We start from the raw sequence: 23,198 nt of genomic DNA, 5'->3' as shown, positions 1-23,198 counted from the left end.
TGACATAGTCGGGGAAGGGTCAGGGGAAACAGGTAAGTAACTCATAAGGTCGTTCTAAAGATAGCGGGGCGGTTTTAACCCCCACTAGCAGCCGAAAAAAGGGTTAAAACCGCCCGCAAAGAGCCGCTACACCGGCGCTTTGCCGGCGGTATAGCCACGCTGCCCCATTGATTTCAATGGGTAGGAGTGGTTTAGGAGCGGTAAATACATCGCTCCTTCACCGCTCCAAAGATGCTGCTAGCAGGACTTTTTTCACCGTCCTGCTAGCGCACCGCTCCAGTGTGAAAGCCCGCTGGCTTTCACACTGTAGTGAAAGGGGTCAGATTTTTTCAGGCGCTAAAGCACTAAAGATGGTGCCTGTGTAGCGCCTGAAAAAATCTGGCCCCTTTCAAAAAATGCTCCAGTGTGAAACGGGCCTTATACTTTCCTTTAGAGCTTTCATAATTGCACACCCAGCAGTAAAAATCTGACATAGGTTCCAACCCTTCCCTATTGTATCCAAAACCAAAATATGTTTTGGCTTTACATATTCTATATTTACAGTGGATGTGCAGGATCTGGCTCTGCTGTTTGACACAACTCTTTTCAGAATTCTTTTGGAAGGGGGGTGCATGGTGGCAAGGTAAAATGAGGAGAGGTGTCTTTGTAAGTATACTACATGCTGCAAGGGAGTGTACATAATTCCTAGAATTTATCTGGTGAATTTAAGAAAGGGAGCACCCACTATTTTAGTACAGCAATGCTTGTGTAGTGAGCCTTTCAATTTAATGAATGTAATGATCATCAAATTATTAAGTGGATTTACAAGTCTATATTTGATTATTGTGTTATCCTTAAAACACATTGGTAAAAATATTTCAGTATACCCAGATACTTCACGCTGTAAGTCATTGTTCCTCTTTATTTCTTGATCAAAGCGCTCCTCCATAGACTTCTTCTGATCCAACAATTTCCTTACTTTCTTTTTCTCACTTTCAACCTTAAACAATAAAACAAAAGCAACATAAATAATAAACCCAAGATGTAAATACCCCTTATTATCTCTTTAGTACATAATGAGAAATACAAATGAAAACGTTTATATCCCGTTATTTATTACCAGATCTATTACTCTGGAAAAGGTAACACAACCAAATAATTTTTGGAATGTCCCACAATTAGTTGAAGGATCTTTGAAAAATGTTAAATTAAAAACCTTAAAAAGAATGGGATACACCCCTAAATGTTTGTCCTGAAAATGTAAAGGTTAGTGGAAATAAAAAAATCACATACTGTAATCAATTGTGTAAAAAGGAAAACAAAAATTTTATTTAGCTAAAATAGGATGTAACCTACCTGTTCAACTAAATCTGCCTTTGATCGATCGAGTTCTGCCAAGCGAACGCCTAATCGTGATCGTGATTTCAGCTCTTCTTCCCACAAATTATGAGAGTCTTGTGCGTTTTGCGACAGCACAGTTTGCTTATGCACCTAGATCATTGATTACATACATCAAAAGTCTTATTTAGAACAATTATGTTATTTTCACAGAATACATTTAAATATATTACATATTTTTAGTGTGCATAGTGTACTAAAGAAGTGTTAGTCGCACAACCTGAAAACAAAGATGGGACAGAAAAACGTACACATAATACAAAACTGTAGCCATCATTCCTAAATAATTTTTATATTGCTAAATTCAACTCTGCATTAAAACGTTATCTGCCTCTGATATAGTACACCAACGCCAACTAGTAGAAGACAGACCTCGTCTTTAGGCTTGGTTCACACATGCGGCCCACAGCAGGGGTCGGGTGCATCCCTGTATACCGAATTGGGTGCGAATCAGCTCCCAATTTCTGCCTGAATTTGCAACTGATTCGGGGGCAAAGACGCACAGGACCCTTTCCAAATGTGGAACGCGGGCGCCCCGGAGGTGTGTGAACCGGCTCCTTAGAGAGACAGTCACACTCTCCGGTCATGCAAATTGGATGCGGGGAAACCTACATTCAATTTTCATAAGTGTTAACCCAATGTTAATGAGAAACAAATATGTAGGGGCTTCTTAAACTGACCACTTTCTGAAAATGGCTTCCTCTGACATCAATGTTTTCTGAATCCATGATGAGCTACAAGCATGCAGTAAGTGAGGTCAATCTGCATGCTTTCCATGCTAGGGACTCTGGAAAAAATAAAGCCACTAGCTCTACATGACACCCAATCAACATTTTTAGAAGGTGAGGCTAGTAACAACAGCCCTCCATTTATCTTGCAATAAAGGCTTCTTTTAAAACATGATTGTTGTAGGATTTTTACCTAAAGTTCTCATAAATACACATTTCTGTAACTGTGTTAACTGTAACTAGGCTGCTACCTGGCTGGTGTGAAGAGTATATTGAGGTTAATAAAAAAGCAGGAAAAATACAAAATATGGGAATGTACTTAACTCAGTGGAAATTGCATTTCAACAGTGTCACATGAAGCAAAGTAGTCTTAAAAAAGAAGGCATCTGCAGTATACAGTAAGCCTCACTTCCATCACAAATCCTCAAAATAAGTGCTTTATTCCTCATTTCAGGATAGTGGAAGCAGCCACGCATCAAATTCATTTGTGCTTTTTGCCCAATTGTACATTCAAAACCATTGGTTTATAAACCAATCTGATGAAACATGTGAGGCTGAGCTATAACTAGTGGGCCGGTTTGTTCCAGCTGCTATTCTAGTGCTGTGTCCCCTTTCTACATGAGTGAACAGATTTATTTTTTATTTTTATATAATTTTATTAAACAGATTTATGCTATATAAACTTTATGTAGCATCATTTATCAGGATATGCTAAACGAGACCGTATCCACCTGGTGAGAAGAGGAGAAGTGGTGGTTATATAGTAAAGGAGGAAGTTTGGAGAACCAAAGGGATTATTGACTGAACTTTAACTTTCTGTGATGGAAAGGTAATAAAAATGGCAAGTGTGTTTTGAATTTGTTAGAAAAGAACACTAATCTGGGAGGAAGTGGAGCATGTAGTTTAGATTAAAAGAGAAGATCATGACACTTTCAATAAAAAAATAAAAATAAAATAAAAAAAAGTAAAAATATCTTTAAGTATTTTATGATTTACATGTCTGGTTATCCCCCTTGTGATAGCAAAAAGTAAAAAAAAAAATAAAAAAAAGTGTTTAAAAATGAAATACAAAAAAATATATAAAAAATCTAGAATTATATTACAGGTATACAGTATACTATATATATATATATATATATATATATATATATATATATATATATATATATATAAAAGCAACTCCATCCCCCCCCCCCCCCCCCTGTATAAAGCGATTGTGCCACAAGTCCTGCAAATGCCAGCATAAGAGCAATAATTCTAGTTCTACCATTCACGGTTAACTCTATACTAATAACTTGTAAGGATATGTCCCTCAGCACACCAGGGATTTATTCAGCAGCCACATCAGTTGTAAAAAGGCAATGTTTTGGAGACACGCAGGGCCCCTTGATCAGGCATCAGCAGTCACTTGCCTGATGAAGGGGTCCTGCACAGCTCTGAAACGTTGCCCTTGTAAGTTTGATGTGATCGCTGAATAAAGCTCTGGAACAGTTTGGAGAATCTCTGGTTTGCTCGTGACATTTTTTCTGCTTCAAATGGTTTCCAACAAGGCTTATCGCCGAAACTAGTCTGCTGCTGACTGTACTCACTGTGAAGGCTTTAAAATACGCTTGATGTTATGGAGTTGCCGGCTGCTTCTTTTATCAAATGGTTTCCAGCCGCTGATCCCTGCAGCACCCCTTGTTGCCCAACAGCCACTTCCAGGAACGTGTGCATTGGGAATATTGTGATTGTACTTATAGACAGTTTTGGGTTTTTCACAATTTTATGGACAATGCAAATTTAAAGCTTGACATGTTTGGTGTATTTACGTGACACAAGCCCAAATTGTATATTTTATCAAAAATTGGCTGTTCTATTGTGTTTGTGTGTACTAAAATTTATTTTAGTGTATTTGCTCCTCAAAATATATATTTGCTAAAAATATCTGCAAATATCATGCAACATACAAAATTGCAACTGCCACCAATGTATGCTACAGGGCCTTTATTTTAGAAAACATAATTTTTTGGGTGTTTTAGGTCATAGCAACAAATGCAGATTTGAACATGTATGTGAAAAATTTAATAATTGTCCTTGGTGTAAAAGTAGTTAAGAAAACAAATACTGTAGTTGCACAAGAGCACATACTGAAATCCTATCTTGTTGCTTTCTTGTGAGCCAAGAACAGTCCAGTATTGCAATGCAAGAGCACATTTGTGCTACTAAACATTATCTATAGCAGTATATATTGAAGTTCTGAACAGAACTCTACTCACGTGCTGGTTTAACTTCTCTTCCAACCCAAATTTTGATGTTTGCAAACCAGTTACTAAATCTTCTAGCCGATTCCGAATCTGTAAAACATGTGTGAGGATATCAGGAGTGTACAAATATGTATTTACTAAATGTGTGTGTGTGTATTCTATATATACATACATACATACATACATACATACACATACACAAATACAAATATATAGTAACATATGCCAAAATACAGTTTTCGTAAGCAAAGGAAATACTATAATAAAAAAATAATACTAATATTACCCCTTGAAGGGTTTGTAGTATGACTATCATCTAGGAAATATGAATGGTATAACTTTGCATTGTAAAAATTCAGTACATGAGGAAGTGGGAAATACACCATCTCCTTCCCTACAAAAGCAGTTCCTGGAAATCAGCTAGCTGTTGTTGCAGCTGTGGATTGCTTCTAATGCTTATAATCTAACATCTGAGCTGTGAGTTACTTACAGAAATGGATTCCTGCAGTTCTTTCTGAAGTGTCTCAATCTGTACAGACTGCTGTTTTGCAGTTGCTTCAATCTTGGCATTTTCAATTTCAAGCCTGATAAAATAAAATAAAAAAAGAAGATGATACTGCGTGAAGCGGGGTGGATGGGCCATTCGCCGGGTATGATAACAATCACTCCAGAATGTCAGAAGCATTTGTTATTGTTCTCTAGAGATACAGCACTGTCTTCGTATAGCAGAAGATATTTACACATCCTCACTTCCAGCACAAAACCCAACAAAACAAGGGAGCGCAGTCTCCGTTAATGGATACGTGGGCAGTGTCATGGAAATCATACTTTCTATAACAGAAGGTGGTCCCCTAGGAAAGCCCAACAAGGCCTGATCCTTGCCCGATCATTGCACATTAATATGAAATCAAGTAATTTATGGTTATCCTAAAAAGCAGGACTACCATCAAAGACAATTTTGGAAAAAAAACTAAAAAAGGTACTAAAAAAAAAAATTGGCAATATTGGCTGACATATCCTTCATGGGGGAACACCTGTTCCAGTGACAAAATTGTCACATGTGGATTTCTTCAAATTTTTGTGAAATTTCCCTAACTTCCGGTCATATGTCGGTAAGTAAAGAGCAAATCGCCCCCAACTGTGACACAGGCAGTCAGGCAGAGGTGCTAAAGCTGGTTATACACTGATCACAATTTAGCAGGTTCAGCAGGGACCAGGCTAATTTCACTGTGTGGACATCCTTGCTCGACATGTTTCTATAGTTTGATTGATTTCTGTTGATGGCACATGTTGGAAACATTTCCTCAATGCGGCTGCCACTGATCAGTGTATTCTGCTGCTGTCAGAATACAACATCCTGGCAAGGTGGTGGACATTCCTCCATCCACCTTGTCCCTTGTTTGTGGATGGAGGAATCTGAAAGTTGGGGGGGGGGGAACAAAACAAAAAAACAACTGAGCGTATGGTCAGCTTCAGTCTTTGCTTACATATTTTAATACATTTCAACTGACTAGAACATCATAAAATAAGTAATGGAAGTGAATTCGCAAAGCTTACTTCTGTATGTGTTCCTCCAGTTGTTTGACTGACTTCTCACTGCCAGCTGTTGCAGATGAAAGCTCCTGCACTTTGTGGAATGCTGCAATCACTTCCCTCTCCTTATCATCTAATAAGTTTTTCAATTGATGGTTACGTCTCTCTGACTGAAGAAACTGTTCTTCTAGATCCTGTATCTACAGAAATAAAATACACAAAACTGAACCATGCCTAAGGACTAAAAGGATCATGAAATCCATACATCCATATTATCATTGTCCGATCAGAACATAATAGAGCTTTTACATACCTTTGTCCTGAACTTTTCAAGTTCTTTGTGAAGGTGCTGTTTCTCTTCTTCTAAGTCATTCCGATAACGTGTAATAACTTCAAGTGACGCCTCAGACATTGATAGCTTCTTCAAAGCATCAGCAAGCTCCTGTTGTAGCTGTCTTATAGAACTCTGAAAGTGAGAAAAAAAATCTCCAGCTTACACTAACAAACGTGTTCAATAACAGATCTATTTTTTTAGCACGTTCTCAACAAGAATAAAAGATTTCACATAAACCAATTACATCAAATTTCCAGGACAGGTGTGTCACGTCTGTATGTTGTCACATACCTGGGAAAACAGTAAAGTCCAATATAATAAACTAATGTCACAGAGGAAGAAGCTTGGTGCTGCTAGTCAAAGATGCTTCAAAGACATGCGTGTACTCAATATACTGTAAATGGCCCACTTTAAACTATCGATTGCATTTCTTACTTGTTTAATTTTCCTTTTCTCTTTCTTTCTTACTACATACAGTGCCTTGAAATAGTATTTGTACCCCTTGAAATTTTCCACATTGTGTCATGTTACAACCAAAAATGTAAATGTATTTAATTTGGATTTTTATGTGATAGACCAACACAAAGTGGCACATAATTGTGAAGTGGAAGAAAAATTATAAATGTTTTTAAATTTTTTTACAAATAAATATCTGAAAAGTGTGGAGTGCATTTGTATTCAGCCCACTAACTAAAATCTAATGGAACCAATTAACTTCATAAGTCACCTAATTAGTAAGTTTATTTAAATTAGAGTAAGAGAGCCCCAAGAGGTTTGTTAGAGAACCTTAGTGAACAAACAGCATCACAAAGGCCAAGAAACACACCAGATGTCAGGGATAAAGTTGTGGAGAAGTTTAAAGCAGGGTTAGGTTATAAAAAAAAAAATATCCCAAGCTTTAAACATCTCAGGAGCACTGTTCAATCCATCATCTGAAAATGGAAAGAGTATGGCACAACTGCAAACCTACCAAGACATGGCCGTCCACCTAAACTGACAGGCCAAGCAATGAGAGCATCAGAGAAGTTGCCAAGAGGTAACTCTTGAGGAGCTGCAGAGATCCACAGCTGAGGTGGGAGAATCTGTCCACAGGACAACTATTAGTCGTGCACTCCACAAATCTGGCCTTTATGTGAGAGTGGCAAGAAGAAAGCCATTGTTGAAAGAAAGCCATAAGAAGTATTGTTTGCAGTTTGCGAAAGGCCATGTGGGGGACACAGCAAACATGTGGAAGAAGGTGCTCTGGTCAGATGAGAGCAAAATTTAACTTTATGGCCTAAAAGCAAAACGCTATGTGTGGCGAAAAATGAACACTGCACATCACCCTGAACATACCATCCCCACCGTGAAACATGGTGGTGGCAGATCATGTTGCAGGGATGCTTTTCTTCAGCAGGGAAGCTGGTGAGAGTTGATGGGAAGATGGATGGAGCCAAATACAGGGCAATCTTAGAAGAAAACCTGTTAGAGTCTGCAAAAGACTTAAGACTGGGGCAGAGGTTCACCTTCCAGCAGGACGACCATAAACATACAGCCAGAGATACAATGGAAGGGTTTAGATCAAAAGTATATTCATGTGTTAGAATGGCCCAGTCAAAGTCCAGACCTACATCCAATTGAGAATATGTGGCGAGACTTGAAAATTGCTGTTCACAGATGCTCTCTATCCAACCTGACAGAGCTTGAGCCATTTTGCAAGGAAGAAAAGGGCAAAAATGTCACTCTCTATATGTGCAAAGCTGGTAAAGATATCCCCAAAAAGACTTGCAGCTGTAAATGCATCATAGTTTTTTTCATAGTTAGTAAGGTTGAATAAAGACCCCAGTCCATCCAGTTCAACCTGAGTGAGTGTCTACAATTGCCCATATCCCTGTACATTGCACACTCGCATCGGCCCCTACCCTCAAGGAGCCCACAATCCAAGGTCCCCATTCATATACTAGGGCCAATTTTGCACAGAAGCCAATTAACCTACATGCATGTCTTTGGATTGTGAGGGGAAACCGGAGTACCCTAAGGAAACCCACGCAGGCACAGGGAGAACATGCAGACTCCAGGCAGGTAGTGCTGTGGTTGGGATTCGAACCAGCGACCCTTCTTACTGCTAGGCGAGAGTGCTAACCACTACACCACTGTGCCGCCCAAAAGTGCCGCCAGCATTGAAAGTGGTTTCTACAAAGTATTGACTCAGGGGGGCTGAATACAAATGCACGCCATACTTTTCAGATATTTATTTGTAAAAACCTTTGGAAACCATTTATCATTTTCCTTCCACTTCACAATTATGTGCCACTTTGTGTTGGTCTATCACATAAAATCCCCAAAAAAATAAGTTTACGTTTTTGGTTGTAACATGACAGAATGTGCAAAATTTCAAGGAGTATGAATATTAAGGCACTGTAGTACTGATCAGCCTTTTTCAACTGGGGTGTCCAGACACCCTAGGGTTTCATTCAGGGATGCCTTGACAAAATGCCTAAAAGCTGCCCAAAAATTGTATACGAGGCATCGAGTGGACAGGGCTTGTATACGATCCACGGGTTTTAATTGTGCACTACAATCTTCCAGCAGCTGGAGACCTAACAACCGATGACTTCACTGGTTGATAAGGGGGACCACTGGCTCCTGCACAGCATCCTTGTTTATACCTCCCTTGACCGTCTCAATCAGAACTGGGGTCACATTGTAGAGTGAAGGAGAGACACACTGGAATACTAGTCCTTAGGCCGCGTACACACGCGGGGACTGTTCGCTCAACTTTGTCCGTCAAACAGTTTCAGCAAACAGTCCGCTCAAAATTAGCATGGACGGACTTGCCCACACACGACGAACGAACAGTTTGCTGAAACCATGCGCGATGACGTGAACGGCACGTACGACGGGACGGAAAATACGACGTCCTATACACTGCATTACAACTTTCGGCGTGTAAATCCTTTCTGAGCATGCGCGGAACTTAGTTTGACGAACAAGCCTATACACGAGGGGACTGTTCGCTGAAACCAAGTTTCAGCGGACAGTTTTTCGGAATTTCCGAAAAACTTTGTTCAGCAGACTGTTCGCTGAAACTGTCCGCTGAAAGCCCACACACGAGCGGACTGTCCGCCGAAACACTGTTCAGCGGACAAAGTTGGGCGAACAGTCCCCGCGTGTGTACGCGGCCTTACCATCAAGGTCCGTTTGCTTTAGAAGAATCAATCTCCTCTAATGTTGGGTGTCCTATGTGCGTGGATGTTGCTGCATTATGCTATACTATTAACTTTGTTTTTTACATTTTAGAATGGAGCCTCTAGATTGTGCCTAATTTTAAAGGGTGCCTTGACTGAAAAAAAAAATCTTCAGAAACACTGGTATAGATAAGCAAATTTTGGTGAACAGTATGTTCAAAGAGGATGATTTATATCCATCAAAATTTCCTAAATGCAAGAAAAACACTGACATAAGAAATGCAATCTGGTGATCAGTACATTACCAATAAATTTGGGACGCAAAAGTAGTAATTCATTTCTCTACATACAGTGCCTTGCAAAAGTATTCGTCCCCCTTGAACTTTTCAACCTTTTGCCACATTTCAGGCTTCAAACATGAAGATATAAAATTTTAATTTTTTGTGAAGAATCACCAACAAGTGGGACACAATTGTGAAGTGGAACGAAATCTATTGGATTTTTGAAACTTTTTTAACTAATAAAAAAAAGAAAAGTGGGGCATGCAAAATTATTCGGCCCCCTTGCGTTAATACTTTGTAGAGCCACCTTTTGCTGCGATTACAGCTGCAAGTCGCTTGGGGTATGTCTCTATCAGTTTTGCACATCGGCATGGGCACAAAAAATAAAATTTTTATATCTTTATGTTTGAAGCCTGAAATGTGGCAAAAGTTTTAAAAGTTCAAGGGGGGCGAATACTTTCGCAAGGCACTGTATACTAAAAAGATAAAAACCTTTAGTATGATATCATACCCTTATAGGGAAGGCACCAATATTCCTAGAATAAAATCAAATGATAAACCAACATGGAAGTTTTAAGGAACCAACACACCATTATAATAAAATTTTACGTTTTTTTAAATTTTCCTTAAAACAATATTCTGCATTAAAATATTAGAGCACAGACATGGTAATCAGATTACCTGGCTTTATTGCATCTCTTCTATTATTTTCTCCTCCTACACTGAACTATAGATTGCAGACATGTAACATGAACATCCCCAAATCTGCCATATCAGGGGTGGGGAGAGGATTTCTTATAGAGATGTTTCATGGACTACCTATGGCATTTCTTCAGGAGATTAATGGGATAAGTATACTTTACAGTATAACATCAAGGGTAAACCAATCAATTAAAAACCTATATATGTGATGTGTGCCCGAGAGGATGCACACCCGGACCACCCCAAAACCAGCCAACAAAGCCTCAGGGGATAACAGGAACAGCTATTTAGTCATCATTTCCATAAGCTGTATCTGATATCCCCTCAAGGAAAAGGGTGGATGGGTGACGTCATGATGTCTGCTTCAAGCCAATCAGAGAAAGCTTTGTATTTATTCAGAAAATACAAATCTTTCTGTGTTTCCAGTACTCAGCCAACTCGATTTTGTTCTGGGAGTGGAACGGGAAGGCCCGACCTGCTGCTGGAACACAGCACTATGTACTGTATGTAGCTGAGATTACATGTAGTTCATACAACACTGACAGCTGCTGCATATGTTAGTGAAGGAAACATTTTGTTTAGACCAGTTATGTCCAAATGAACTACATAAAGTTTACCAAAACCTGTAGTTTGGCTTTAAGGCTAGTCCCAAAGCCAGACTGGAGAAAACACCAGGATGCAGCCAACCACATATTTGCGAGGGTGAAAATCACATTTGGGGGTTTCTGCCATCGGCAGAACTTCTCAAAACCCCTCCAGGTGAAGAGCCCACTTCCCTGGAGACAGTTGTTAATGGCTGAGGAAATTCACCTGCCAGTTCTCCATGTCTGGAAATGGAAGGTAGATAGCGCAGGAGTTCTACCCAAGAGAGAAGATCCACTCCCTCCTGGGCTGTCCAACTTGTGATGACTCCTTGATGTGTTATGTATGCTACAAACCTTAAACTTATTTTAGGGTTTGGGCTTTGGGCCTGAGAACCTTTGGGAAGCTAGTTATGGTTTCGTGAAGAGAACTTCACCAAAATAACCATCACCTAAGTGGCTAGAAAGAAAAAAAAAAATCGGAATCCTTGCCCAACAAGGAGGGGTGTATCCCTGAATGGAGACTTCCTGTCTTTTTTGGCCAGTGTCCAATCATCTGAAGGTGGCAGCATATACCTATCATAATACAGATGAAAATACCCTGTGTCCTGGGAAGTACAATAAAGAAACATACATTATGTGCTGTTTCATCTTTGGTGTTGTATCTTTATAGGAATTCAAAAATCTTAGATTACTTATTATCTTTATTAAGAGAAACATGTAGGCAGCCATTGCTAAACACTCCTTTTAAAATGTTAGTTGCCTGGCTCTCATTCTGATGCCTCCACTTCACTTACTTTTGGTCACTGACGTGGAACAAGCATAATGATGGGGATTTCTAACTTTTGCATTTAAATGTGCCGATAAGGAACATTCCGACAAGAGGAGAGAGCAGAGAGATGACCTCATTAGTCTCCTTAACTGTCCAGTAGAGGCTGGTTTGGGGAGGTGACCAGGCTGTGTTTTGGTATTGGCAGTAGTGAAATGTCAGGTTACCAGCTTGGCACTGCTGTCTGGCAGGGCTGTGCAAACATTAGGACTGGATGGATAGAAATACAAATCATTTTGCAGGTAAGCAGCACCCATGTGTGTTTTAACTGTGTATTTAACAATTTTTGCCTGACATTCAGCTTTAAGATAAATACATAATAAAGTATAGTATAAACTATATATTCAGCACAGCTATCCATGCTGATGGCTTCTTTTGAATGGAGTCAAAGCATACATAATATTATTGAATAAATGCCTACCTCCCGCTCAACTTTTTCAGTCTCCAGCTTATAAATTTGTTCTCTAAGCTCATTAGACTTATTGATCAAGTCCTTGTTTCTCTCTTCGACTATCTGAACTTGTCTTTCAGTGTCCGTTCGCAGCTTGCTGAATATATCTGTAAATCTGTCTTGTACATCGCAGACAGCTTTTTCCTTGATAATGCCTTTATTCTGTGCTTCCTCTAGCTGTTGACGGAGCTGCATGTTCTCACTAGTAATCTGGGCAAGTCTCTCCTGCATGGTCTCTTGTTTTATACTGCTTTTGTTGGTCTGGTCTTTTTCCACTTGAACTGATCGTTCAAGGTCTTTTATTCTGTTCTGCGCTTCTTTCAGGTCCCTCTGAGAACTCTCAAAGAGGAGAGTTTTCTCTTGTAGAGATAAGCCAGTTCTATGAAGGTCATTTTCAAAAGTGTTTGATTTAGCCTCAGCTCTGCTAAGCTGCTGGGACAAGTTGTTGTGGCTTTCACGCAGACTTGAAAGATCATGATTGAGTTTATCTTTGGATCGCAACCAGTCATCACGCTCTCTTTGCAAGGTGCGTTCTGCATCGGTTTTCGAAATCTGGCTTCTTTCTAGATCCTGTAGGGCAGAGTTCAGCCGGGAACGGACTGACTCTAGTTCAGTTTCCAGTCTCTCTTTTGCCTGCTTTTCATGTTCTAACTTTGAACATAGTAGGTTTGTCTCGGTCTTTAGTGCATTAAGCTGTCCGTTGCATTGGATTACAGTTTGGGTTAAGGTTTCTTCATTTACTTTAAGATCTTTCCTTAGATCATCATTCTTTTCCTTCAAGCCTTCATTTTCATCCAAATATCTACTCTCCTCTTCTTGAAAACGGGATCGTACTTGCTCCAGCTCTTGTTTAAGCATATAGATTTCCTCTTCTAGTGTTATGTTTTTCTGGGTTAAGTCCTTCACCTTTACATTGGTTTCAGAAGGTTCTCCTCGTACCTGCTAATAAATGAACATTTAAGTTAGCCAACCAGATTTTATGTCCAGCAAGCCAGAAAATAGATGCAATTGCTTTTGTTTGCAGTTTATCAGCAGTAACAGCTCTTAAAGCAATGTAGATGGCAGGTAGATCATGTAGGAGATCTGAACATGTAATTCCCATCCAACATGGAATACCCTTGTAATGTGATCACTGTAATTTCTTTTAGTGTTACCACAGTATAACAGCTACACCATAATAACATTTACAAAGTTTGAAAAGAATAAAAGGATAAATGCACTTTCATTAGAAAACTTGCGCCTTCCCGACCTATGCAGAAAAAAGGAATGTAGCCATACTTCGGAATTTTACTGTACCTCAACTTGGAGTACAGTACAGGACACATCAGTGGATTCTCAGACCACAGGTTGTATGCCTTGAACTTTAGGTGTTTGGACACTGGCAAAAGCTTTGCTGGGAACTGCCTCCCAGTGTACCCATAAAGCACCTCCCATTCCTTGAGGCTCTAATATTTTAGCAAGCAGCAAGATTACCAAAGACATAGGGGAGGGACCTGTGTCCTGAAGATATGGAATTTACAGATATATCACACTTCATAGTCTTAATTGTACAGTACAGGATGTAAGGATTGTACACGTGATCAGAAAATCATACAAAAAATACCACTTTGGTAGTGATCGTTACGATAATCTGATCATTAGTACACAGCTTTCATCCAAAATTATCTGTGAACAAAACACAATTTTTTTTCTCTTACGATACCAGATCATACAATTTTCATTAGTAACCTCTTCATTTTTGATATGAGGCTAGCATGCAAAAAAAAAAAAAAAAAACACAGACGATCATTTGCCTGATAATCTCATTGTGTGTACCAGGCTTTAAAGATTATCTTCAGGCTGTATGAAAAAATAGGATTTTTGTACTCACCGTAAAATCCTTTTCTCTGAAGTTCACTGACTGACACAGCTCCAGTAATCTTGACCATAGGGTTAATAAGCCACCTTCAGGAGAGGACTAGGCAGAACATGTAATACATGTGAGAAAACAGAACTTTACAGTTCCGCCCAGGGGGAGGTCCCTCTGGTAATAACCCTTTAGCTTGCTTCCTGCAGCTCAGTGAACTTCAGAGAAAAGGATTTTATGGTGAGTACAAAAATCCTATTTTCTCTTTCATTCACTGACTGACACAGCTCCAGTAATCTTAACCGTAGGGACATCCCCAAGCAGTGTCATAACGAGGGGTGGGAACAGCATAAAACTTCACCCACAACCAACAGTGCTCCCTAACAGGGGAGCCATCATCTTAACTAACCGCATCAGAACTTGCGGTCAACAAATGCCACAGTGAATTAATACTCAAAAGTAACTGTATTTTTAAAAACAGAGGAAAGAGTGCAGAATTGCAACATTACACGGCCACCTGCAAAACTTTGCGGCCAAAGCAGGCATCAGACAATGTGCTTACATCCACTTTGCAGAATTTGGTAAAAGTGTGAACGGACGACCAAGTCGCCACCTTACACACATGAGCGACTGATGCTTGATGTCGGAAAGCCCAAGAGGTTCCAATTGCCCTAGTAGAATGGGCCGAGTCTGCGTCAGAGCTCTCCCCGGAGGATGGGGGTCGGGGCAGAGGCCCGCTTTTTACCATCTTTGCACCCGCACACCACCTCCACTCTGGCAACGAACATTTCAAGGACCGCTGAAAAAGCATCCAAAGGCACTGCACTGTTTATAGATGAGCCGGTTGCAATTGCACGGAGTTCTTGGGAAGAAACACCAGTTTCTGAAGCCATGCTGACCCACCCTGTCTGCCACCCTTGGGGACTTAGGACAGGTGAAAAATCCCACCCTCATAGCTGCAGCAGACTGAGGAGCACCCACCGCAGGACTCACCACCCCAACCGAGTGCTGCGCCATTCAGTTACAGGTGTCTGTGTCCAGTACCAGCTCCCAGGTGTCCTGAGCAAAAAAACGTGCCGTTCTGAGCAGCAGGGACCCGCGCTGAGAATAAAAACCACGCTGGGCTACAACAAAATGGCCGCCCTGTGTAAGGGACATAATCACAAAGAAAATGGCCCCTGACCATGCTTTCCACTGAGGCACACCAAAAATGGCCGACAAACAACTGTACACAGTGAAGAGACAGCAGAACAGCGCTATGACGATCAGCATGAGAGCCCCCAGGGAACCCCTGGCTACAGGCGCACACACACCGCTAGCAGCCCATCATGCAGCATCCACCACGAGGGGGAATAGGGACAGGGAGAGAAGAGAGGGAGGAGAGGGACCCCCTAATCGACCGCCCAGGGAATGCCCAGTTGCTCAATCCCGCTGAGGCAGGGAGAGCTGTACTTACCGTCCGGATGAGCTGGGAACATCTCATAACAGACCCACTCTCCGAGCAGTATGGGGTGGCTGCTCGCAACGGCACACTGTGACAAGGACATCGGTAGTCCGGTCATATGGGTGCCCCGGAGCGTTGCGCCCACCGGCCACCCCTGGAGCCTGAGGGGCATGTCATGGCCGACCCAACGCGTAGCTAGGGTCTACACACACTCGATGGCCAGGCTGGGGAGACTACAAGGATCTAGAGTATACAGCCTGTCATCCAGCCAGCTGTTGATAGGAGATCACAGGATCTTAAAAACTTGCGCAAAAGGCAAACATTCAGCAAAAAAATCCCAGGACCAATGGTCCCGCAGGGAGCCTAGGTCTTTCTCCTTCACCAGGCAGAACAAAAACTGAGCTGCAGGAAGTAGGCTGAGGGGTTATTACCAGAGTGACTGCCCCAAGGGTGGAACTGTAAAGTTCTGTTTTTTTTACATGTATTACATGTTCTGCCTAGTCCTCTCCTGAAGGTGGCGTATTAACCCTACGGTCAAGATTACTGGAGCTGTGTCAGTCAGTGAACGAAAGAGAAAAATTAAAATATTGTAACTGCTGACTTTTAATAAAAGGACACTCACCTGTCCAAGGATCCAGTGCCATCCTTACTCGGGCCAGTTCTCCACTGGTCTTCAGGTCCCTGGTGCCTGCATGTTTACTGTGGGAAGACGAAGGAGGGGCTCTTCAAAGTCTGGGTGCCATAGGAATGGACCACAGCCCTGGACCCTGTGGCTAACTCAGTTGTTGCATCATGTACCAAGGTGATTGACAAACGCAAGATCCAGTGCCCAAAGCAAAAATTACAGGCTGGACCGGCTGCAGTTCCCAAAATGTAGACAAGGGTAACCAACATGGAAACTGCTAATGAGCCATAAGTCAATAATCAGTCAGGTCTCGATAGAAGTGTCAGAGAAGAAAGAAAAAGAAAACGAGTGCAAAAAAAGAAGAAAAAAAAATTCTTCTCCAACAGGAGAGGAGGTCCATCACCTAAGGACACTAGTAATATGGGTACACTGAGAGGCGGTTCCCAGAAAAGCTTTTGCCAGCGCCCAATCACCTGAAGGTAGTGGCATATAACCCATGGTCTATTAATTCATTCTTGTATCTTCTACTGTACAATTAAGATATAAATAATAAAAACAGTTACTTGTCTTGGTGTATAAAAGGTTCAATCTTGGTTTGGCCTTTCTGAGGATGGCAGAGCCTTTACTAACTTTAGAGCATCAACTGAGGGGCGGATGCATATCTCTAGCAGACTGGCTTACAGGAAATAATTGCTAGCATGGCACAGGACTCCTTTCCCGCTTTGACTCCATCACTATTAAAACATAGGTGTTGGTAAATATTTTGCTAGCCCCCGACAGGAGGATCAAACTGTAGACAATTAGGGAACATCGTAAAAAATGTCATTGCAATTAGTGAGTACCAGTCTAAGCTGCATACCTCAACACTTTTAGCAAGCCTTTTTTTGTTCTCTTCCTCTTCATGCCTTCTCCTCAAGTTATTAAGAGCTTCTTCTTGAAGTAATCTGGCACTATGTTCTTGTGTGTATAGTCGCTGAGATTCATTGCGTTCTTCTTCAACCTGAGAAAATAAGCAGGTACAGTTTTTTTGTAATAGTCATTTGTTTTTAGAAAACACCTAACTTGACTCCCTAACAAATGTGATTCCACAAGACAGATGAAGTTACCAACTTTGTAAAACTCTAAACAGAGTGATATATTCTACTGGCTCTGTTTGCCCAGACACAAATATATTTACAAAGCTATTAGGCACCATGGATACTTAAAGAGCCTATATAGCAAAACAATAATATGATCACTATACACTAGGTTACCAGTAGAAAAATGAATTAAATATAAACTTTAGATTGACATTTATCAAAAAAGGAGCAGCTTTGCATATCAACCAATCAGCTTCTATTTTCAGCTTGTTCAGTTAAGCTTTCAAACTGGAAGCTAGAAGTGGATTGGTTGCCATGCATATCTACTTCAGATTATTTCTGCTCCAATTATGATAAATTCAGTGTCCCATGGATTTGTACCTGTTTCATGCTGTTCCTCAGACTTCTCATTTCAAGCTCTAGATTTCTTAATGTTAGTTCCAGCTGTTGCTTTTCTTCTATTTCATGCCGGCACTGTTCCTCCTTCCTTCTGAACTGTTCTTTGCTCATGTCATGTAGCATTTCTGCACTCTTTCTCTTTTCTTCTTCTTGTTTGAGAGAAGACCTACCACAATAGGTATAAGATACTTTAATGGAATGTTCTGTGAAAGAATTATTACTGTAATAGGAATCGCATAGGACCCATTGTTTTTTTTCTCTCAATCTGAAAACAAGAGCTAGATTTTTGTCCTGCGCTGTACATTTTACACACACCATACAGCAAGGTCTGTGCATCTAGGAGTGGGGATACAGCTATTAAAATGCATCCTCCATGGGGTAAGTTGCAAACACTGCGGAAAGCCACTATATTGATTGAAAATAAGGACATATAAAAAAGGTTAATAAAAATCAATAATCGATGATAAGGCTTATAAGAACTAAAGAATATACAATACGTTGAAGTCTGTGACCCTTTATAACACCAGCCTTATGGTCTCTCCAAGTATGGAGACATAAATCACAATTTACAGATTTACATGCTATCGTTTTTTCAGTCTATTTCTCTATTACGCAGCAACACGTTAATCTTGGCTACAATTTTTTTTTTTTTTTAAAGAACAGTACTTTTCTGAAAAGAAAAAGCAAACTTTGAGAATGAGACCCCCGCCCCCTTCCTCATCCATACATTCAGGTACCTTAGATGTATCATAGCAACCCTTCAATCTACCATAGTCTAGTAGTCAGTGGTTGGGAAGAGTTAATGTCTACAGTACGCCACATTCTACAGTATGTACAGGTACTTATGAGCCAGGCATGGCTATGGTGTAAAATGGCTGAACCTGTACCTATACTGTTGATGGCACAGCATCGCCTCCACCTGCAATAAATGTTCAGAAAATAATACCCAGTAATGTTCTCACCTTAAGCTGCTTATATCGCTGTCCCATTCCACTTTGTTGTATTCCAACAAAGACTTGAGCTCTCTGTTTTTTTCTGTCATTTGCTGCATTTCTTTTCGTTCCTCGCGCAATTTTTTAACTTCTTGGGCTAGTAATACATGCCGTTGGTTCTCTTTTTCTATTACTCGTTCATATTCATGAATAATATTTTGCATTTTCAACACATTCACAGAATCTGAGCCATACAATAGAAAACAAAAACATAAAAAAACAAAAGTGGTTATTCATTCACTCAGGATTATCTGAAAAAAATGACAACTGATCTGCCAACCATTATCCAGTTCGTATTATACTTAACCTCTTCACGACCACGCTATTGCCAAATGATGGCTACAGCATGGGTGCACATTGCCGGGAAGATGTTATATGATGCCCCCTGTGGTGGGCATCCGCAGTCATCTGTGACCGGTGTGTCAATCACGGATAATCCCAATGTAAACAGGATTTGCCAGTTATCGGCATCCTTCTCACGCTGACATCAGTGCACTAAAAACAAAAATCCAGGCACACATACCAGAGGCCAAGTGCAAATTCAAAAAGAAAAATTAAATGTAGCTGTGGCCACTGCTGTCCAAAACTCATAGACAAATGAGGACAGAAGATATAATCAAAGGGGTGAACAGCGCTGATCGGCAGGACCCTCAGAGGCAAAGTAAAAACGTTTTATTATTGTTGAAAGAATAATAAAATGTTCACCAAGGCATACAGCAGTGAATTGATGGTCATGGAGAGACTTGGATTAAAAAACTGACAGTACCTGGAGGTTGGAGCCGCATGGATGACACAGGGGCTTAGGGAAACCCAGTAAAAAGCCGTTGGACAAAGAGCACAGGAGCACCACTGGTACAGCTTTCTACAACTATTACAACATTGTCTACAGGGCACTTTTTAATTACCTTGGCCTTCGAGGTTAAGTTGCTCAATTAACAGCATGGCATTTCTAAATGCAGAGGTAGGGACTTCAAATTCTTCAGTCACTGAGTCTGATGATTGTGAAAAATCATCTATATCCTCATCATCATTGTCCTGAAAAAAGGGAAAAAAAACACATTTAGGAGTGTGTATTTCAACTTCTAACATTTTTTTTACATGTTTACAAGGTAAGTTTTGTGTATGTATGATGTTGAATTTAAAAATCATATTTTCCTCTCTTTAAAATGGTACTAAATTCTAGACATTTTTTTACCCTAATGCATTCTTTCATTAGGCTAAAAAATACTACAGTGCCACTTATTTTTGGACCTGTGGTCCATGCTCACCACCACTACCTCCCTGCATCACTTCCCTGATCTTCTGTATTGCAGAGAAGGGTACTGAAGAGAGCACAGCTATAAGGTCCTGCTGCCGTCAAACTCCTGGGAGGAGAGAGAATGGGGCGTGCTTTGCTGGGCACCTTGTGTGCATCTATGGGTGTACATGGCACTGTTTGGGAGTGCACACAAACACAGCTGTCTCCTTAACAGCCAGCTAAGCAGACCCCTACAAACTGGTTGGGGTTCGGGGGAGAAAAAATGGCTTGGGGACAGGACAGAGGAGAAAAAGACAATATTAAAAAGAGAATTTATAATAATAAAAAAAATATATAACAGGGTTTAATATCACTTTAATTTATATTCCCTTGTCTGTAAACCACAATCCCCTTAAAGTGAATATAAAGTGTGGTCCCTCCCGCTATCAAAGTGAATATATTAAATGAACAATAATCTATCTAAAAATTGCAGCTAGATCTCAAGTGTATACAGTGCATTCATAACAGATAAAATATATAGAAAGTGATCAGCACAACTAATTAAACTACAATCATGAGGTATAAATCCTGTGCAAATAATGCTTGTAAACAATATTTTATATATATTGAACTTTTCAACCTTTTGCCACATTTCAGGCTTCAAACATAAAGATATAAAAATTTTATTTTTTGTGAAGAATCACCAACAAGTGGGACACAATTGTGAAGTGGAACGAAATCTATTGGATTTTTGAAACTTTTTTAACTAATAAAAAAATGAAAAGTGGGGCGTGCAAAATTATTCGCCCCCCTTGCGTTAATACTTTGTAGAGCCACCTTTTGCTGCAATTACAGCTGCAAGTCGCTTGGGGTATGTCTCTATCAGTTTTGCACATCGAGAGACTGAAATTCTTGCCCATTCTTCCTTGCAAAACAGCTTGAGCTCAGTGAGGTTGGATGGAGAGCGTTTGTGAACAGCAGTTTTCAGCTCTTTCCACAGATTCTCGATTGGATTCAGGTCTGGACTTTGACTTGGCCATTCTAACACCTGGATACGTTTATTTGTGAACCATTCCTTTGTAGATTTTGCTGTATGTCTGGCATCATTGTCTTGTTGGAAGATAAATCTCCATCCCAGTTTCAGGTCTTTTGCAGACTCCAACAGGTTTTCATCCAGAATGGTCCTGTATTTGGTTGCATCCATCTTCCCCTCAATTTTAACCATCTTCCCTGTCCCTGCTGAAGAAAAGCAGGCCCAAACCATGATGCTGCCACCACCATGTTTGACAGTGGGGATGGTGTGTTGAGGGTGATGAGCTGTGTTGCTTTTACGCCAAACATATCGTTTTGCATTGTGGGCAAAAAGTTCGATTTTGGTTTCATCTGACCAGAGCACCTTCTTCCACATGTTTGGTGTGTCTCCCAGGTGGCAAACTTTAGACGAGACTTTTTATGGATATCTTTGAGAAATGGCTTTCTTCTTGCCACTCTTCCATAAAGGCCAGATTTGTGCAGTGTACGACTGATTGTTGTCCTATGGACAGACTCTCCCACCTCAGCTGTAGTTCTCTGCAGTTCATCCAGAGTGATCATGGGCCTCTTGGCTGCATCTCTGATCAGTCTTCTCCTTGTCTGAGCTGAAAGTTTAGAGGTACGGCCAGGTCTTGGTAGATTTGCAGTGGTCTGATACTCCTTCCATTTGAAAATGATCGCTTGCACAGTGCTCCTTGGGATGGTTAAAGCTTGGGAAATCTTTTTGTATCCAAATCCAGCTTTAAACTTCTCCACAACAGTATTACGGACCTGCCTGGTGTGTTCCTTGGTCTTCATGATGCTCTCTGCGCTTTCAACAGAACCCTGAGACTATCACAGAGCAGGTGCATTTATACAGAGACTTGATTACACACAGGTGGATTCTATTTATCACCATCAGTCATTTAGGACAACATTGGATCATTCAGAGATCCTCGCTGAACTTCTGGAGTGAGTTTGCTGCACTGAAAGTAAAGGGGCCGAATAATTTTGCACGCACCACTTTTCAGTTTTTTATTTGCTAAAAAAAGTTTAAATTATCCAATAGATTTCGTTCCACTTCACAATTGTGTCCCACTTATGGTGATTCTACACAAAAAATTAAAATTATATATTTTTATGTTTGAAGCCTGAAATGTGGCAAAAGGTTGAAAATTTTAAGGGGGCCGAATACTTTCGCAAGGCACTGTATATATACACACACACACACACACACACACACACACACACACATATAATCACTGTGCAAATGATGCTAGTAAACAATATAATATAGAGACTAAATAAATATGTGTAACAGTGTCCAATGGTCCTGTGCAAAAATCAAATCCAAGAATCCTGTGCAAAATTTCTAAACAGTGCACATATCACTATTATGTGCATGACAAATAAAATGATTGTTACTGAAGAATCTGAGTGAGTCAATAGCAGATGGATAGTCAATTCAGTCCCAGATGATCACAATTAAAATCAGAGAATCCCCTTATAGTGATTGTAAACAATCACCTTGTAAAACAACCTATTCATTTTAAAATAGAAATGAAAACATTTGTGCCTAGATATAAAAAAATAAAATAATACTAACTATTAATAACTGACAGGGTCACCAGGGATTTCACGTAAAGGAAGCAATACAAATAGAACAGGATACTTTCTCATATAAGTACATGGTACAGCAGACACATATCAGGAATATGAAGTGTTGGGGTAACAAATGCTTTAAGCAAAAATAAAACCCCAGCACAGTTTATTTAACCTAAGTCGTTTTTGTCTCCGTTAGATGCAAAGTGTTTGTATTTTGGGACTAAACATCCCTTGTTCTGGGCCTCATTTATGAAAGATGGTGTAAAATTTGCTACCATTACCCAAAAAGGACAATCAGGCTTCATATTGTATCACCTGAGAAGACTAAGAAGGTAGCATGGTGATGGAGAAATTAATATTTAATGGATTGTGGCTCATTAATGTATAGAAATGCCTCCAGAACCTGGTTAGGGCACCATATAAAGGACATTAGTATGGCTTCTCCTTAACTGACCTAATGCTTTAGAAATGTCATTGTGAACTGAATATATGGCCAAGCTCACTATCTTCCCTAAAAGGTGAGATCACCCTCCAAACAATTAAGATTGGTCATTTACTCACACACTGGTCCTGTATATACTGTAGCTACAACTTGTAATAGAGTCTCGTCTCAGGACTGCTTGCATGTGCCTGATTTTGATCCTCTGTGCCAAGCAGCAAAAGAACAGGGTGGGACTCCTTGGCAAAAAGGCATCTATAGCCAAGTATTCTTGTAACAGATAACAAAATGT

At 40.3% G+C, this 23,198-nt stretch overlaps 1 protein-coding gene across 8 annotated transcripts in view; it reads right to left on the bottom strand.

The window, feature by feature from the left end:
• ANKRD26 (ankyrin repeat domain containing 26) overlaps positions 1 to 23,198 on the bottom strand; it is a 114,323-nt gene that overhangs the window by 28,596 nt on the left and 62,529 nt on the right. For 6 of the 8 annotated variants that reach the window (XM_077470039.1, XM_077470041.1, XM_077470043.1 and 3 more), the window contains 11 exons: positions 19,520 to 19,649; positions 18,585 to 18,798; positions 17,605 to 17,788; positions 17,004 to 17,144; positions 12,200 to 13,171; positions 6,198 to 6,350; positions 5,909 to 6,084; positions 4,842 to 4,935; positions 4,364 to 4,441; positions 1,336 to 1,470; positions 867 to 979 (listed from right to left, as the gene is read on the bottom strand). In XM_077470039.1, coding sequence (XP_077326165.1) covers positions 867 to 979; positions 1,336 to 1,470; positions 4,364 to 4,441; positions 4,842 to 4,935; positions 5,909 to 6,084; positions 6,198 to 6,350; positions 12,200 to 13,171; positions 17,004 to 17,144; positions 17,605 to 17,788; positions 18,585 to 18,798; positions 19,520 to 19,649 — 2,390 coding nt within the window. The remainder of the gene's footprint in view (positions 1 to 866; positions 980 to 1,335; positions 1,471 to 4,363; positions 4,442 to 4,841; positions 4,936 to 5,908; positions 6,085 to 6,197; positions 6,351 to 12,199; positions 13,172 to 17,003; positions 17,145 to 17,604; positions 17,789 to 18,584; positions 18,799 to 19,519; positions 19,650 to 23,198) is intronic. The other 2 variants (XM_077470040.1, XM_077470046.1) reach the window with 1 other exon arrangement.

Source organism: Lithobates pipiens, unplaced genomic scaffold (assembly GCF_037356315.1).
Source record: "Lithobates pipiens isolate NorthernLeopardFrog02 unplaced genomic scaffold, aLitPip1_a1.2 Scaffold_8, whole genome shotgun sequence".
NCBI lineage: Eukaryota > Metazoa > Chordata > Amphibia > Anura > Ranidae > Lithobates > Lithobates pipiens.
This window is presented reverse-complemented; position numbering and strand designations above follow the sequence as displayed.